Source organism: Saccharomyces kudriavzevii (assembly GCF_947243775.1).
Source record: "Saccharomyces kudriavzevii IFO 1802 strain IFO1802 genome assembly, chromosome: 16".
NCBI classification, from domain to species: Eukaryota; Fungi; Ascomycota; class Saccharomycetes; order Saccharomycetales; family Saccharomycetaceae; genus Saccharomyces; species Saccharomyces kudriavzevii.
This window is the reverse complement of record NC_079287.1, coordinates 672,543-688,792: the sequence shown is the minus strand read 5'-3', so window position 1 is coordinate 688,792 and position 16,250 is coordinate 672,543. Positions and strand designations below refer to the sequence as shown.

At 40.3% G+C, this 16,250-nt stretch overlaps 9 protein-coding genes and 1 non-coding gene across 10 annotated transcripts; 6 read left to right on the top strand and 4 right to left on the bottom strand.

The window, feature by feature from the left end:
* Positions 1 to 144: 144 nt before the first annotated feature.
* On the top strand, positions 145 to 576 carry DIB1 (U4/U6-U5 snRNP complex subunit DIB1; the record flags this gene model as incomplete). Its single annotated transcript, XM_056231934.1, has 1 exon — positions 145 to 576. One exon carries the CDS (start codon positions 145 to 147, stop codon positions 574 to 576), a length of 432 nt encoding a protein of 143 aa, XP_056085704.1.
* Positions 577 to 851: 275 nt separating this feature from the next.
* Positions 852 to 2,687, top strand: GRS2 (putative glycine--tRNA ligase; the record flags this gene model as incomplete). Its single annotated transcript, XM_056231933.1, has 1 exon — positions 852 to 2,687. One exon carries the CDS (start codon positions 852 to 854, stop codon positions 2,685 to 2,687), a length of 1,836 nt encoding a protein of 611 aa, XP_056085703.1.
* Positions 2,688 to 2,846: 159 nt separating this feature from the next.
* TEF1 (translation elongation factor EF-1 alpha) lies at positions 2,847 to 4,223 on the bottom strand (the record flags this gene model as incomplete). Its single annotated transcript, XM_056231932.1, has 1 exon — positions 2,847 to 4,223. The coding sequence occupies one exon, from the start codon at positions 4,221 to 4,223 to the stop codon at positions 2,847 to 2,849; it is 1,377 nt and encodes a 458-aa protein (XP_056085702.1).
* A 537-nt stretch (positions 4,224 to 4,760) lies between these two features.
* On the bottom strand, positions 4,761 to 5,906 carry MRL1 (Mrl1p; the record flags this gene model as incomplete). The annotated part of the gene is made up of 1 exon (XM_056231931.1): positions 4,761 to 5,906. The coding sequence occupies one exon, from the start codon at positions 5,904 to 5,906 to the stop codon at positions 4,761 to 4,763; it is 1,146 nt and encodes a 381-aa protein (XP_056085701.1).
* Positions 5,907 to 6,487: 581 nt separating this feature from the next.
* On the top strand, positions 6,488 to 7,600 carry SKDI16G3390 (uncharacterized protein; the record flags this gene model as incomplete). The annotated part of the gene is made up of 1 exon (XM_056231930.1): positions 6,488 to 7,600. One exon carries the CDS (start codon positions 6,488 to 6,490, stop codon positions 7,598 to 7,600), a length of 1,113 nt encoding a protein of 370 aa, XP_056085700.1.
* A 315-nt stretch (positions 7,601 to 7,915) lies between these two features.
* Positions 7,916 to 9,022, top strand: OPY2 (Opy2p; the record flags this gene model as incomplete). The annotated part of the gene is made up of 1 exon (XM_056231929.1): positions 7,916 to 9,022. The coding sequence occupies one exon, from the start codon at positions 7,916 to 7,918 to the stop codon at positions 9,020 to 9,022; it is 1,107 nt and encodes a 368-aa protein (XP_056085699.1).
* A 932-nt stretch (positions 9,023 to 9,954) lies between these two features.
* Positions 9,955 to 11,997, top strand: TKL1 (transketolase TKL1; the record flags this gene model as incomplete). The annotated part of the gene is made up of 1 exon (XM_056231928.1): positions 9,955 to 11,997. One exon carries the CDS (start codon positions 9,955 to 9,957, stop codon positions 11,995 to 11,997), a length of 2,043 nt encoding a protein of 680 aa, XP_056085698.1.
* A 406-nt stretch (positions 11,998 to 12,403) lies between these two features.
* LTP1 (tyrosine protein phosphatase LTP1) lies at positions 12,404 to 12,889 on the top strand (the record flags this gene model as incomplete). The annotated part of the gene is made up of 1 exon (XM_056231927.1): positions 12,404 to 12,889. The coding sequence occupies one exon, from the start codon at positions 12,404 to 12,406 to the stop codon at positions 12,887 to 12,889; it is 486 nt and encodes a 161-aa protein (XP_056085697.1).
* A 145-nt stretch (positions 12,890 to 13,034) lies between these two features.
* NOT5 (CCR4-NOT core subunit NOT5) lies at positions 13,035 to 14,717 on the bottom strand (the record flags this gene model as incomplete). The annotated part of the gene is made up of 1 exon (XM_056231926.1): positions 13,035 to 14,717. One exon carries the CDS (start codon positions 14,715 to 14,717, stop codon positions 13,035 to 13,037), a length of 1,683 nt encoding a protein of 560 aa, XP_056085696.1.
* Positions 14,718 to 15,285: 568 nt separating this feature from the next.
* On the bottom strand, positions 15,286 to 15,367 carry Skdi_16.trna9S. Its single transcript has one exon. It is a non-coding gene; the product is annotated as a tRNA-Ser (tRNA).
* Between the last annotated feature and the right edge of the window lie 883 nt (positions 15,368 to 16,250).

Here is a 16,250-nt window from a genome sequence, read left to right as displayed (position 1 = left end):
GATGGCTCGTTGTATTTCTTTTGGGCCAATGGTCGCTTCGGAAAGTGGAAAAATTGGACTTATACATTATATTGGATCATCGAATAGAATGAGCACGCATGGGGAAACAACATATTAGTGGCCAGAGTATAACGTCTAGTTTTGATGGCTAGTGTGTTATTGCCTCAATTGCGTACGGGGTGGCATGTAGATCAGGCTATTGTCACCGAGAATGAACGTCTGGTAGTCATTCGTTTCGGCCGCAAAGGTGATAGACAATGCATGATCATGGACGAGCTGTTATCTTCGATTGCTGAAAAAGTGAGAAATTTTGTCGCCATTTATTTATGTGATATTGATGAAGTTCCTGGTTTCAATGAGATGTACGAGCTTACAGATTCTATGACTGTGATGTTTTTCTATCAAAACAAGCATATGATGTGTGATTTTGGTACAGGGAACAACAACAAGTTAAATTTTATTGTGGACGATAAGCAAGAAATGATTGACATTTTGGAAACTATATTCAGAGGGGCCAGGAAGAACAAAGGGCTAGTGATCTCTCCTTATGATTACAACCATAAGCGTGTTTCATAACTCGCTGTAACTATGTAAGCTAGCCGTAGGATGTATTTAAAACTAAGTAACAATGCTTAAATTTATGAAGAACTCAGATGATACTGAGACGTATTGACCACCATTGAGTGAGCCCTATATATGATAACAGACTTACAGATGAACGACATTATTAGTTGCAACCCTTTTTTTTCCTTCAACAATGGAATTGAAAAAACTATGAAATGTGTCATATCGAAGAGTTGTTGTGAGAGTCTCCTGGAAGGCAAATCGCATCAGCATAGTGTTAAATGTCCATGTCCACCTCAATCAGAGATACATTGGAAAGTACTTTGAGGAGAAGGTTTTTCTACACACCTTCTTTTGAGATATATGGTGGTGTGTCAGGTTTATTTGATTTGGGCCCTCCCGGTTGCCAGTTGCAGAATAACTTAATCCAATTGTGGAGAGAACATTTTGTCATGGAGGAAGACATGCTTGAAATCGATGGGCCAATGCTAACTCCTTATGATGTTTTAAAGACTTCTGGTCATGTTGACAAATTTACAGACTGGATGTGCCAAAATCCCAAGACTGGCGAATATTATAGGGCAGACCACTTGATCGAGCAAACATTAAAGAAAAGGCTACTGGACAGGGATGTCAGTGCAAAAGACTTTAAAAAAATGCAGAAAATATTGGACACGATCGATGGATTCAGGGGTTCTGACCTGAATCATATTATGCAAGAATATAAAATAAATGATCCAGTCACCAATGATGTGTTGGACCCATTAACTTCATTCAACTTGATGTTTCGAACAAAGGTTGGGGCGTCAGGACAGTTGAAAGCATTTTTGAGGCCAGAGACTGCGCAGGGACAGTTCCTCAATTTCAACAAATTGTTGGATATCAATCAAGGTAAAATTCCATTTGCGTCTGCCTCCATTGGGAAATCGTTCAGAAATGAAATTTCCCCAAGGAGTGGCCTGTTAAGGGTGAGAGAGTTTTTAATGGCGGAAATTGAGTATTTCGTTGACCCATTGGATAAGTCACATCCCAAATTCGATGAAGTGTCAGCTGAAGAGTTAACATTACTATCACGCCAATTGCAAGAAAGTGGTAACCCTCAACTCCCCGTAAAGTTGACTATTGGGGAGGCAGTAAAATCCGGAATGGTAGAAAACGAAACACTGGGATATTTTATGGCCAGAGTTCATCAATTTTTGTTGAAACTTGGGATCGACAATAACAAATTTAGATTCCGTCAGCATTTAAAGAATGAAATGGCGCATTATGCCACCGATTGCTGGGACGGCGAGTTGTTGACGTCATATGGTTGGATTGAATGCATCGGTTGCGCTGATAGAGCGGCCTTTGACTTGACAGTGCATTCCAAGAAGACTGGGAAAAGTTTGATGGTGAAACAGAGATTAAATTCCCCAAAGGAGAAAATCGAGTGGGTCTTAGATGTAAATAAGAAACTTTTTGGGCCTCAGTTCAAATATAGAGCAAAAAAAATTGAATCTGTTTTGTTGAGATTCTCACAAGAAGAATTGCGAAGTAGGCACAAGGAACTGAAGGAGGGCGGCAAATTTACCTGTCAAATTGACGGTGATATCGTGGAACTTGATGACGGTCTAGTCTCTATTGAAATGAGAACGACTCTGCAGCACACAAGAGAATACATCCCTAACGTCATTGAGCCCTCGTTTGGTTTAGGCCGAATTATATACTGCATATTTGATCATTGTTTCCGGCTGCGAGCAGATAATAATGCAAGGGCCTTTTTTTCATTTCCGTTACAGGTTGCACCAATCAAGGTTCTCATTACAACAATATCAAATAATGAGAACTTCCCCAGCATAGTTAAGGAAATCTCGCAAATTTTGCGTAAGAGAGAGATATACTTCAAAGTTGACGATTCTAATACGTCGATTGGTAAAAAATATGCACGTAACGATGAATTGGGCATTCCCTTTGGTATCACCATAGATTTCGAAACTTTAAATGACAAAACTGTGACATTAAGAGAAAGGGATTCAACGAAGCAGGTAAGAGGTTCGGTTGACGATGTGATTTCAGTAATTGACAAAATGATTCGTAATCCCACAGAATCAACATGGGATAATTCAACAGTTGGATGTGTCTAAGGCTATGACCGAAAATAAGTGGGGGAAGGCGATTTTAGATACTGAAATGATATTTTAGAATAACCAAACTATATATATAAGGATAAATTACAAAAAATTAACTAATAGATAAGATTTAAATATAAAAGATATGCAACTAGAAAAGTCTTATCAATCTCCTTATTTCTTAGCAGCCTTTTGAGCAGCCTTGGTAACCTTAGCGGCCTTTTCAGTCTTGTCAACAGACTTGATAACACCGACAGCGACAGTTTGTCTCATGTCTCTGACAGCGAATCTACCTAATGGTGGGTACTCACTGAAAGCTTCAACACACATTGGCTTGGATGGAATGAATTTAACCAAAGCAGCGTCACCGGACTTCAAGAATTTTGGATGGTCTTCCAACTTCTTACCAGATCTTCTGTCATTCTTTTCCAACAATTCGTCGAATCTACAAGCGATGTGAGCAGTGTGACAATCCAAAACTGGAGAGTAACCAACAGAGATTTGACCTGGATGGTTTAAAACAATGACGGTAGCGTTGAAAGAAGAAGCAGCCTTTGGTGGATCGTTCTTAGAGTCACCACAGACGTTACCTCTTCTGATTTCCTTGACGGAAACATTCTTGACGTTGAAACCAACGTTGTCACCTGGAACACCTTGTTCCAATTGTTCGTGATGCATTTCAACGGACTTGACTTCAGTGGTAACACCAGCTGGGGCGAAAGTGACGACCATACCTGGCTTGATGACACCGGTTTCGACTCTACCGACTGGCACAGTACCAATACCACCAATCTTGTAAACATCTTGCAATGGCAATCTCAATGGCTTGTCAGTTGGTCTGGATGGTTGTTCAATGGCGTCAATGGCTTCCAACAAAGTCTTACCCTTGACGACACCGGCCTTGGTTTCCTTTTCCCAACCCTTGTACCATGAGGCGTTAGTGGTTGGTTCAATCATGTTGTCACCGTTCCAACCAGAGATTGGGACGAATGGAACAGTCTTTGGGTTGTAACCAACCTTCTTGATAAAGTTGGCGGTTTCCTTGATAATTTCTTGGAATCTGGATTCGTCCCAGTTGACGGAGTCCATCTTGTTGACAGCAACAATCAATTGTCTAACACCCAAGGTGAAAGCCAACAAAGCGTGCTCTCTGGTTTGACCATCCTTGGAGATACCGGCTTCGAATTCACCGACACCACCAGCAATAATCAAGATAGCACAATCAGCTTGAGAAGTACCAGTAATCATGTTCTTGATGAAATCTCTGTGACCTGGAGCATCAATAACGGTAACTTGGTACTTTGGAGTTTCGAACTTCCACAAAGCGATATCGATAGTGATACCTCTTTCTCTTTCAGCCTTTAACTTGTCCAAAACCCAAGCGTACTTGAAAGAACCCTTACCTAATTCAGCGGCTTCCTTTTCGAACTTTTCAATGGTTCTCTTGTCAATACCACCACACTTGTAAATCAAATGACCGGTAGTAGTAGACTTACCAGAATCGACATGACCGATAACGACGACGTTAATATGAGACTTCTCTTTACCCATTTTTACTTGAAACTTAGATTAGATTGCTATACTATCTTTGTAATTGAACTAGAGCTAAACTTTATAATAGAGCAAGAAAAAACGAGACTGAAACTTGGAAAACTAAAGATCATTTATTAATTTAAATATCAATGGGAGGTCATCGAAGAAAAAAAAAATTTTCAATAAAAAGAAATGTGATAGAAAATTTTTTTTTGCCTTTTTTGACGCCGAAAAAGAAACGAGACTGTCTCTTATTTCTTTTCCAGCGTGACCATGCGGGTAAGAAGGCGGCCCTCAGTGGGCGGAGAGGGGAAATCTAACATGCGGTGATTGGGTGGTTTTCCTGGTGTGCGGCGATGTCTGGAGTCCGAGAAAAAGCCGGAGAAGAATCCCTCTTGAGAAGGTATGGTGTGTGGGGGAAAGATCTGGGGTTCTGGGTGTGATGTAAGGATTCGCGGTCCTCGAAAATTAAAAAGTCCAAAGAGCCGTTACAAAGTATGTATTATGTATAGTATTTCAATCGTATTGCATTGTGGACCGATTATCATGCATTGTTCATATGCTATGGTCTGCTAAGGTCGGGTGATCACTTTCTGTAGTGTGGCTGTTGATTTCTAGACTATCTATTATTTCGTTCTGTGCCTCCATGTCTCTGAAGAACTCTCTGTTGACGAGACTGGAAGAAGAGGCAGAGGGAGACGTTCTTAATCTTATACCGCCTTGGCCCTTGTTTCTGTCCCTGATCAGGGACCTCATTAAAGATTTAGTGAATCTTCTTGTCGTCTTGACTACCCTGTTAAAGAACCTACTCCAACGTGACCCGTCTTCTATGAGGTCCCAGTGTGGTTGCTCATTTAAAGAGGGCGATACGTCATTCAACTGGGCACTGTTTTTCAGGTGTTTATTCAATTTAGCGTAGATCCATCTTCTACCTGCAAACTCAACCAAGAAGAAGATGACGAAGATGCCGATGAAAATACCCAAAACGCTGACCTCGGTCTTTTTGCTGGAGGTGGGGCAGGCATAAATGCTGCGGACTTCGAAAAAGTACGAGCAATCGTGTAAGTTGCCGATGTACGATATCTGTGCCTTGGACTGGATCTCTTTATCGCAGACGAAGTTTAACAAGGTCGCCTTTTTGTCTTTACCATTCGGGCATATCGAGCCATTTTCATATTTCAGGGTTAGCTTCTTGGCAGTGGGACCACCCACTAGCATGGGTTGCGTACTGAAGTCACCGATTGACACCAGGCTGTTCTCACTGAGATGGTCCACGTAGAACGCACCCGTCACATTAGATAGCAGTTGGGATTCGGCTTCGCCTACGGGGCTGGAGCAGATACCTAGTGTGAAATTAGTATCGTAGCCCCATCCTCTGACTGACCACTTCGTCTTGGAAGACTCGTGCTTGCTTTTTCCGGAATTTTGCTTTTGGCCCTCCCTCAGCTTATTCGGAGTAGATGATAGTTGTGATAGATCGATGTATGATCCAGTGACTGGATTGGTTACCGCACAAAACAGCTCCTCATTGTTCCCGTCGTTGGATTTATTGGGACTTGCTAACGCTCTTTTTAGGTTTCGAAGCGTTTTATGTCCATTAACCTTGCTTGGAAGTCCAGGGACGTTGTATATGTGTAAAAGAATCGGTACAGCAAAGATTAAGACGCACGATAAATATATCAAAGAGGATCGCTTCAACATTGCTTTACTCGGAGCAGAAGCCTACTTAGTATGGTATGTAAAATTTTCCACAAGCCACTTATTACGAATCAGCTTGCTAAGTAGAAATGGCGGTACCTTTGCGCTGTCTATGTTGATATAGAGATACTTGGCATTTTTTCCTTTTGAACCCTTTTCGCTTCGGATTTCTCCTGTGAGCGCACCCAAAACGGAAAACACGGCAGAATGCAGTCTCAAGGTGACAGTAATGCATGCTGGCGCGGATAATAGGCAGAGGAATTTGGTAGCTTGAAAGGTAATTGAATTGTCCCCTCGTCCTTACTTTTAGCCTGTTTTTCTGTTTTTCCTCTTTTCTTTAGTTTCTTTTCTTTTCCTGCTGGCGCTTTTTAGTCTCTTGATGTCACAAAAACAATATAATACTACAAAAAGTGTCTTCAACAAATAAATATTCCATCCAAGCAATTTTCGGAAGATACTTCCATATACAACTTACAAGTGCTACAAAATTAAACTGAACAGAAAAGGTTGTCCTTATAAGAAAAAGGTCGCTAACAAAGATATAACTAAAAACAAAAATTATAACCACAAAAATAATTTCAATTATGCAGACGGTTTCTGGAATCTTACCCACAACGTTAAGCCCATCCGAACTTAAATCTGATGATGAAAATACCTTCCAATTTGACGAGGAGGCGGAAGTATCAAAACCTTCGGACAAAAGCGAAGATTTGCGAAGATTGATTAGTGAGACTGCCCAACTGGGTATCAAAGTCGACCATATTCACAATAAGACTGATCAAGAAATTGCCAGGTTGGAAAAAGTGATCGAAGAAGTTGCTAAAAACGATAGTATCTTTAGATCCTATTCCAGTAGATTTAAGAACCAAAAGCATGCCTCAGACAGCGAAGACAGTGTAAACGCTCAGCTGATGAGCCTTTCTCAGCTGCATGGCCGCTATGATCATGACTGGAAGCAGAGAATAAATAAATGGTTCAGGAAAAATAAGAGCAAATCAGCCCTTAGATCTACCAGCGATCTCAGGGTGACGAATGACTATAACGAGCTTGAACTGCATGGACAACTGCTGGAAGAAGGAAGCACACCTTATTCCAGTGAGACTGATGGTTTTATGAAAGGACTAAATATCATATCACCATTAACCCCGGAAGATTTTGACAACGACGACACATGTGTCAAGATTGACGAAGCCAACCAAATTAATGCTGCTTCAGACTCGAACAAACCGTCCTTAAGTCCCACATTCGGGAACCACACGAGCAAGGAGTTGGTTAGCAATGAAACAGAAAGCATTATTAGCGAACCCCCTCTGCAAGAAAACAAAAAGACCATGTTGAAATATCGAAATGTGAGAACGTCTTTCAACACGATGAGTTCTGAAAAGGTGTCTTCGAAAAACAACAGTGGTGTGTTTCGTATCTTCCATAGAAACGCCAACATTGGTGACAAAAATCAAGAAAACGTACCACGTGTGTGGGATGTAGTTAAGGACAATCTGGGGAGAGAAATTTATCTCTTGCAAGAAAGATTCAAAAAATGGACCGCAAAACATCAAGACGCTAGGAAGGACCCAAATCTCAAACATGAGGCCGTCGCCATCCCCTTATCATTATCCGACCCGAGGACGGGAACGCAGCTGGAATCTAAATTCTGTTCTATGTCTGGAGCAGAGGCCCAAACTCCGGTACAAGTATGATATATATAATATACAGTTAATAAAGAAGCAATTAAGTGCGTGATATAAGTAAAAATTCGAATTATGCCAAATATAAACAATTATTGTGTATTTTCTGCACATCACATTGCATTCTTGAAATTGAAACGCGTTAAATTCTTGGTTCACGACGCGTTACCCTCAGAACAGAGAAAATAATATACGCCATTATCAATGTGGTGAATTTAAATCAAATGACAATTTTTTAATGGCTATTGTTCTAATAAGTCTTTATCGAAGACAGGGGAATAGTCCATTCATCAAGTTGCTTAGGTCTGTTCATAAGAATCACAAAAAATGACAACCTCCTCCAAAGTCACCACAAGCACAACCTTATCGAGCACAGCCACTGCTTCCACTTCTGCAGCTAGAGGTAGTGACGGATGTGTGATTTGCGATTCGGTTGTGTCATGTCCTGTTTGCGCATCAGGAGAGTACTGTGTTATGACTTCATTAACGTGCGACAGTTGTCCATCCAAGTATTGTGCTAAACAGTCCGACTCCCAATTGAGCAGTCTGTCTAGTGCTTCCGCCAGTTCTAGTTCTTCCAGTTCACACGATGGTTCCGGTGAGAGAACAGCAAGCATTGTAGGATTTACAATCGGTGTTGTGGGCGGTGTAATGCTAATTGTCTTAATAGCGTTGTATTTTATCAACAAAAAATACTGGAAGCCTAAAAGGCAAAGAAATAAAGCTTTGAAACTAGAAGAGGCGTCGCAAAACTATGGGAACAATGAGGAGTATTATGAGGACGAGGACGAGGACGATGAAGACAATAATGATGAAGACGACGCAGATATGAGAAAGGACGAAAACTACACCATGTTCAGTGCGCCACTGGTTCCTCCAAGTCTCAACATCCCAGGAAACAGAAGTTCCACGTCCACCACGCGCACAAGGGCTTCTAATATCCTACCTATCGCTTACATTCCTGGTGTGACAAGTGGTTTGACTGCTGATAATTTGGAATCAAAGCTACGTTCGAGTTCTAAAAGACAAAATGCAGCTGGCGACATCAGATCGCATATCACTTTGGGCTCATCCATATTGGACGGTCTGGATGAAGAAGACGATGAACATAATTTGGGCCTCAACAGAGGAATGCATCATACCATCTCTGACGATAACCTCATAACCGCTATCCGCGCTAAACCTAAACTAGTCCAAATAGCAGAGGAAGAAAGTGATAAAGAGATTCAAGACCTGGATGACATCGAAGAACAGACAGAAACGGACGAAGTTGCAGAACAGCTTTCACATGCTGAAAACAACGACGACGATGATGATGATGAGGGAAGCTTCATATTGGATTTGGAGATCCCGGAGTCAATTCGCGAGGGCACTCAGGATGATCGCACGGAGAGCCCGTTTGAGGACAAGTTCGAAATACACGATGAACGATAAACACAGGCCCATTCACGGACTACTACCCATAAGAAATTCTAGAATTCCGAAAGGAAAAAAAAGTATATACACATATATGTCATATCAATATTCAAATACCCTACGTCTAAATACTCGTCTGTGTACGTCGCAACGAGTATTTTTTTTTCCTTCGCTAGCATGCAAGCACTACAACATACATCGTATTCAGCTTTTCAGCGTGCGGAAGCTATCTTCGCAACCTTCAATTCGCCTATAACAAGTCCGAACGCCATAATTTCCAAACCGAGATGCAAATATTCTTGAAACTACGACGAAGAGAATAATTACGTACAACGTGCTTAAAAAGCGATAAGATCAGCGCCAGTTCGAGCTGTATTGAGCCATTTTCACTCACATGTGTGTTTTCTCCGGGAAACCTTCCGGAAGCACTAGCGGAACTAAAACGCCAAAAGCTCTATTACAGTTTAAACATGGTTGACAAATCTCGTGATAATTTTGTACGGATAGTTACCCTATACCGAACCGGACCTAAAAACGCCTGTTTTATAACTCCGCCGCGGGTAGCCATCTGTTTTTCGGTTTTCTGCCGTCAGTTTTCTTATTTCAATTTTTCTTCCCGAGAAAAGAAAAGCCGGCGGCCTTTGCTGTTTCGCTCGCGATCTCTCGAGAAGTTCGAGAAATGAAAATTTTTCTTGAAAAGCCAAGAAGGTACGATCGCAAGCATGATTCATATATAAACTCTTTCCCAATCTTTTTGGTTACGTACATGCTCCCCCCTGATCTTTTACGCACATACTCGGTCGTGTCTTCTTGATTAATTAATTTTCTTTGTTTCTATCTCTGTCTTTCATTTTCGAGTTTTATTTTCAGTTTATAGATCAAGCTGAAGAACGACTGAAAAGGAAGCTCATCTCACGCAACTCTACATACACACCTCTCTAGCAGACAGAATGACTCAATTCACTGACATTGATAAGCTAGCCGTCTCCACCATAAGAATTTTAGCTGTGGACACCGTTTCCAAGGCCAATTCTGGTCATCCAGGTGCCCCATTGGGTATGGCTCCAGCTGCCCACGTTTTGTGGAGTCAAATGCGCATGAACCCAACCAACCCAGACTGGATCAACAGAGATAGATTTGTCTTGTCCAACGGTCATGCCGTCGCACTGTTATACTCCATGCTACATTTGACTGGTTACGACTTGTCCATTGAAGACTTGAAACAATTCAGACAACTGGGCTCCAGGACTCCAGGTCATCCTGAATTCGAGTTGCCAGGAGTCGAGGTCACCACCGGCCCATTGGGTCAAGGTATTTCCAATGCTGTTGGTATGGCTATGGCCCAGGCTAATTTGGCTGCTACTTACAACAAGCCAGAGTTTACCTTATCCGACAACTACACATACGCCTTCTTAGGTGACGGTTGTTTACAAGAAGGTATCTCTTCAGAAGCTTCCTCCTTGGCCGGCCATTTGAAATTGGGTAACTTGATTGCCATTTACGATGACAACAAGATCACTATTGATGGTGCTACCAGCATCTCTTTTGACGAAGACGTTGCCAAGAGATACGAAGCCTACGATTGGGAAGTCTTATACGTGGAAAACGGTAACGAAGATCTAGCTGGTATTGCAAAGGCCATCGCTCAAGCTAAGCTATCCAAGGACAAGCCAACTTTGATCAAGATGACCACCACCATCGGTTACGGTTCCTTGCATGCAGGCTCCCACTCCGTCCACGGTTCGCCATTGCAGCCAGATGATGTTAAACAACTGAAGACCAAATTCGGTTTCAACCCAGAAAAGTCCTTTGTTGTTCCCCAAGAAGTTTACGACCACTACCAAAAGACAATCCTAAAGCCAGGTGTAGAAGCCAACAACAAATGGAACAAGCTATTCAGCGAATACCAAAAGAAATTTCCAGAATTAGGCGCTGAACTGGCCAGAAGATTGAGCGGTCAACTGCCAGCCAACTGGGAATCCAAATTACCAACTTACACCACCAAGGATTCTGCCGTGGCCACCAGAAAATTGTCGGAAATTGTTCTTGAAGACGTTTACAACCAATTGCCAGAATTGATTGGTGGTTCTGCCGATTTGACACCTTCCAACTTGACCAGATGGAAGGAAGCTCTAGATTTCCAACCTCCTTCTTCTGGCCTAGGTGACTACTCCGGTAGATACATCAGATATGGTATCAGAGAACACGCTATGGGTGCCATCATGAACGGTATCTCTGCCTTCGGTGCCAACTACAAACCATACGGTGGTACTTTCTTGAACTTCGTTTCTTACGCCGCAGGTGCCGTAAGATTGTCTGCTCTATCTGGTCACCCAGTCATTTGGGTTGCTACACATGATTCCATCGGTGTCGGTGAAGATGGACCAACACATCAACCTATCGAAACTTTGGCACATTTCAGATCTCTACCAAACATTCAGGTTTGGAGACCAGCTGATGGTAACGAAGTTTCCGCCGCCTACAAAAACTCCTTAGAATCAAAGCATACCCCAAGTATTATTGCCTTGTCCAGACAAAACTTACCACAACTGGAAGGTAGTTCCATTGAAAAGGCTGCCAAGGGTGGTTACGTACTACAGGATGTTGCTAACCCAGATATTGTTTTGGTTGCCACTGGTTCCGAGGTTTCCTTAAGTGTCGAAGCTGCCAAGAGTTTGGCCGCTAAGGACATCAAGGCCCGTGTTGTTTCTCTACCTGATTTCTTCACTTTTGACAAGCAATCTCTAGAATACAGGCTGTCCGTCTTGCCAGACAATGTTCCAATCATGTCTGTTGAAGTCTTGGCTACTACGTGTTGGGGCAAGTACGCTCATCAATCCTTCGGTATTGACAGATTTGGTGCCTCCGGTAAGGCACCAGAGGTCTTCAAGTTCTTCGGCTTCACCCCAGAAGGTGTTGCTGAAAGAGCTCAAAAGACTATTGCATTCTATAAGGGTGACAAGCTGATTTCTCCTTTGAAGAAAGCTTTCTAAATTCCTGATCATAGATCATCAGGTTTGATATGATATTATTTGTGAAGAAAAATGAAAAAAAAGTTTATACAACCTAAATACAACCTTTATGTAAACGATTAAGCCAAAAAAAATAGTTTCCAACTTTTAACGATATTGCAAATATTCATATATTCTTTTTTACTCTCCTCCCTCCTTTCTATTTTATTCGAGAGAAACCGCCATGTGACCCTTTCATTTTCCTTTGTGCCAAGGTGCGCCGAGTTTGAATATCAGAATTCTCGAGCAAATCATACCATTCAAGTAAATATATGTCAAACCTCGGAGAATATATACTCATATATAAATATATATAAAGGAAGTAGACAATCTTTCTATTAAATTAAAGTGGGAAATAAAGAACTGAAAAGCAAGCAACCGAACAGGAATGACAATTGGAGGACCAAAAATATCAGTCGCATTCGTTTGTTTGGGTAACTTCTGTAGATCACCAATGGCCGAAGCTATTTTCAAGCATGAAGTCGAAAAGGCTAATCTAGAAGACCGTTTTGACAAGATTGATTCCTTCGGTACTTCTAATTACCATGTGGGAGAAGCTCCTGATCATCGTACGGTGTCTATTTGTAAGCAACATGGCGTCAAGATCAAACATAAGGGCAAACAAATAAAAACTAAAAATTTCGATGAATATGACTACATAATCGGCATGGACGACTCTAACATCAAAAACCTGAAAAAATTACAACCAAAGGGTTCTAAAGCCAAGGTATGTCTTTTTGGAGACTGGAATACCTGTGATGGCACTGTACAAACTATTATAGAAGATCCTTGGTACGGTGATATCTCAGATTTCGAACACAACTTCAATCAAATCACTTATTTCTCTAAACAGTTTCTTGAAAAAGAATTATAAGTTTGGAACTAACATTGAGACGGCCTATATCGGGGAAAGAAGGTAATGTATGAAGGCTAAGTTAAGACTACAGATTGGAGTTTTTTCAGTACTATATCTACTTAGTGAATTGTGATAAAAATTAAATAAGTAAAAAATAGATTGATTACAGTTTTTCAAAATCTTCTTCATTATATACAAAATCGTTACCGCAACGTCTCGCTAACCAACTTTTTTTATAATCGAAATACCTCCATGATTCCTCTTCAGATTTACCCATTCCCGGTGGTAACTTCTCGATTTCCTTATAGTACCAGCAACGGTCCACTCTGTTGAATAACCAGTTTCTGTTTTTGTAAAGCTCTCTGGCTGCTAGAAACTGCTCATAAGAACCCTGATAATGATAGAATATGAAAAATAAAGTATCAAGGTCGAATTTCATGAATATTCTCGCCAACGAAGTTCTATTATAGATATCGTCATGCTTTTTGGATTTTGGATTACCATCTTTATCGAATTTGTCAGTTGTGTCATTTTCATTATTTGCTAGATTCAAAGGTACATCGTAGGGGTAAACAAATCGAATTGGTTCACTGGGGAAGAAAATTGATGTTGGGTGAGGTAAAGATAATGGTTTGGTATAAAGACATGGTGAATCGGCATCTAAAGAATCCGGACAATTTAAGAGCGAGGATTCTAACTGCGATACCATTCTTGGCGACATTTCTTGAAGAGGTTGCATTAAGTACTTTTTCGAGTCCAACCAATACTTCAATTCGTCATTAAAAAGAGGATTCTGAAAAGCTGCGTTCGTTTCTATATCGTTCTGGATAGTTTTTTGGATTTCCTCTGTTTTATCCGGCGGAAAATTCAATTGTTGCTCTGAATCATTCTCATATTCCTTCTTTTTCATGAACATGTTGGTAGCTAGTGCAGCAGGGACGGAATTATCGAGCTTCATTGAATCGTCTCTCGCTGTATGCAATGGCGTATCAATCGATACTGGTGTCGGAGTAGAAGATACAGACCGAGAAACAGATTCTACAGCTGCCGCCACTGGAGTTGTCGCCCTGTCTGATATAAATGTTTCCTTTGGTGGGATTTTTTTCTTTGGAGAACGTTCTTGTTTTCTCGTGGAACGGATGCTGGATACGGATGATAGATTGTTTGCTTCTTTGGGGGCTTCATTGCTATTCGATGAAGGTTGAATTTCACAACCCATATCTTCGTAAATTGTATCATATTCGATGAAATCAGGATCACTGTTATTCTCAACATAATACTTTATATCATCTTGAAATTCTTCCACAGGCTCTGGGTCCATTTCATTATTTTGAAGTTTCTTCAAGATATTTTCTAGGTTTGCGATGTGAAATTCGTGTCTTTCTGTTTGTTCCTCATTTTCTTGAGCCTCTGATTGTTCTACTTGCTTCTGTAGTTCATCTAAACAATCATGAATGAACATGACTTGGTCTCTCTTTTTGAGTTCTCTGGGATCCTTAATTATATCTGGGTTCGTTAAAGCCTCCTTTGAAAACTGTTTTGTTTTCATTAATTTCTCCACGGACTTGAACCTTTCCATGCCATTTTCAATCAGCCTCCTATTAGTCATCAGAACACTCTGTTTATCTTTTACATCCTCTTTGCTTAGCCATGTTTTTATTTGGTCTCTATGTTTTTGCAGTTTTTTGATTTCTCTCTTTAAGTCAGATTCTAGTTTTTCCCTATGCGACGAGTTGGAAGGGTCTGTTGACTGAAATTTTTCATATATGTCGTCGAAATCTTCGATTCCCTCTTTCACTTTCTTCAAAAGCTTATCAATATCTTGTTGTAGCTTTCTTTGAGACATGTTAGAATGGGCGGGTGTTCCATGCAATCAATAGAATAAATTAATGAAAAAAAATGGTCAATTACAGTTTCTAATTATTTACCGACGCTAGATGGAAGCTGCTGAGTCTCGCTACTATTGCCTGGTTTAGCGTATTGTAGCTAGTGCTGAAGTGCTCCCACGCTACAAAAAGTTTCGTAGCCAAAATTAACGGAAGGTCGAAAAATTCATAAGGAAGGGTAATATATTCTTTCGCGTCACATGAATATCACATGACTAAATTCAAACGTATATTACTACGCAAGGTTATACAAGTGCGAGTGGCTAGCATTGGTCGGGAAGCTAAATTTACCTAAAGTCTGATATATTTACGTCAATCAGTCTTTTTCAAAATGGCGTTATGACTATTTCGTGAAGCAATCCAAAATTGCTAAATGGATATATAGAGGAATAACTGAGACAAAAGCAAGAATAAAGGAGTGTGAGGTTAAACAGTGACCTAATTTTCTCTATAGAAAAAAGATGGACGTGAGCATTTCCAAATGAAACTGCGAATATTCGTAAAAATATCTAAAATGGGAAAAAATAACGACACCAGCAGGATTTGAACCAGCGCGGGCAGAGCCCAACAGATTTCAAGTCTGTCGCCTTAACCACTCGGCCATAGTGCCTGATATATTTCATAGAGTACGAAAAACTCTAAAGTGTCACTTGGCTATAACAGGCAGACTATAGCAAATCATACATATTCAATTCAGTGTCAATCATCTGGGGATACCAAGCATAAGACGTCGTTAGACTTACCAATTAGAACAACAACTAGGAATTTTTATATGGGGTTATGAGTTGTTGCATTGAACTTATTGTAAATCCTTGAAATTACTTATATTGAACTGCTGGTGATTAGTAATATTAATAAGAATAAAACCAGATCTTTCTTATGATCTATTAGATATATATATATAACATTCACTGATTGTACATTTATTCTTGTATACGAACTCCTAGTTATTGTTCAATAAATGAATCTTTGTTGGAACAATAATCGACTATCCATCAATTACTAGTACAGCTGATGAATACATTCAATCACGTAGCTAGAAGATTATCATATACGGTGTTAAGAAGATGACAAAAATTATTAGACCAGTGAAATAAGATTCAGAACAGTTATCAAATCTAGTGGAAGCTGAAGTGCAAGGATTGATAATGCAATAGGATCAATGAATAAAGACGTATAAAATGAAGAAAGAAATAAGAATAAGATTATGTAAAAGTGTTGATTCCCTTTCGTGGATTCTTAAATCCATGAGGAGAACTTCTAGTATATCCTATATACATAATATTATTAACCTTATCAAAAATGGAATCCCAACAAATGTCACAAGACCTAAATGGTCAATACAAATAATGAAATCCCAACAATTATATTGAAACTCGTTTAACCAATGGTAACCAGGTTTGAACTGAGCATAAATGACAAAATTGCCTTAAAAACTACCCAAATATTTTTTGGCTGTCAAAAAGGTAATTAACCCGTTACATTGGAATCAA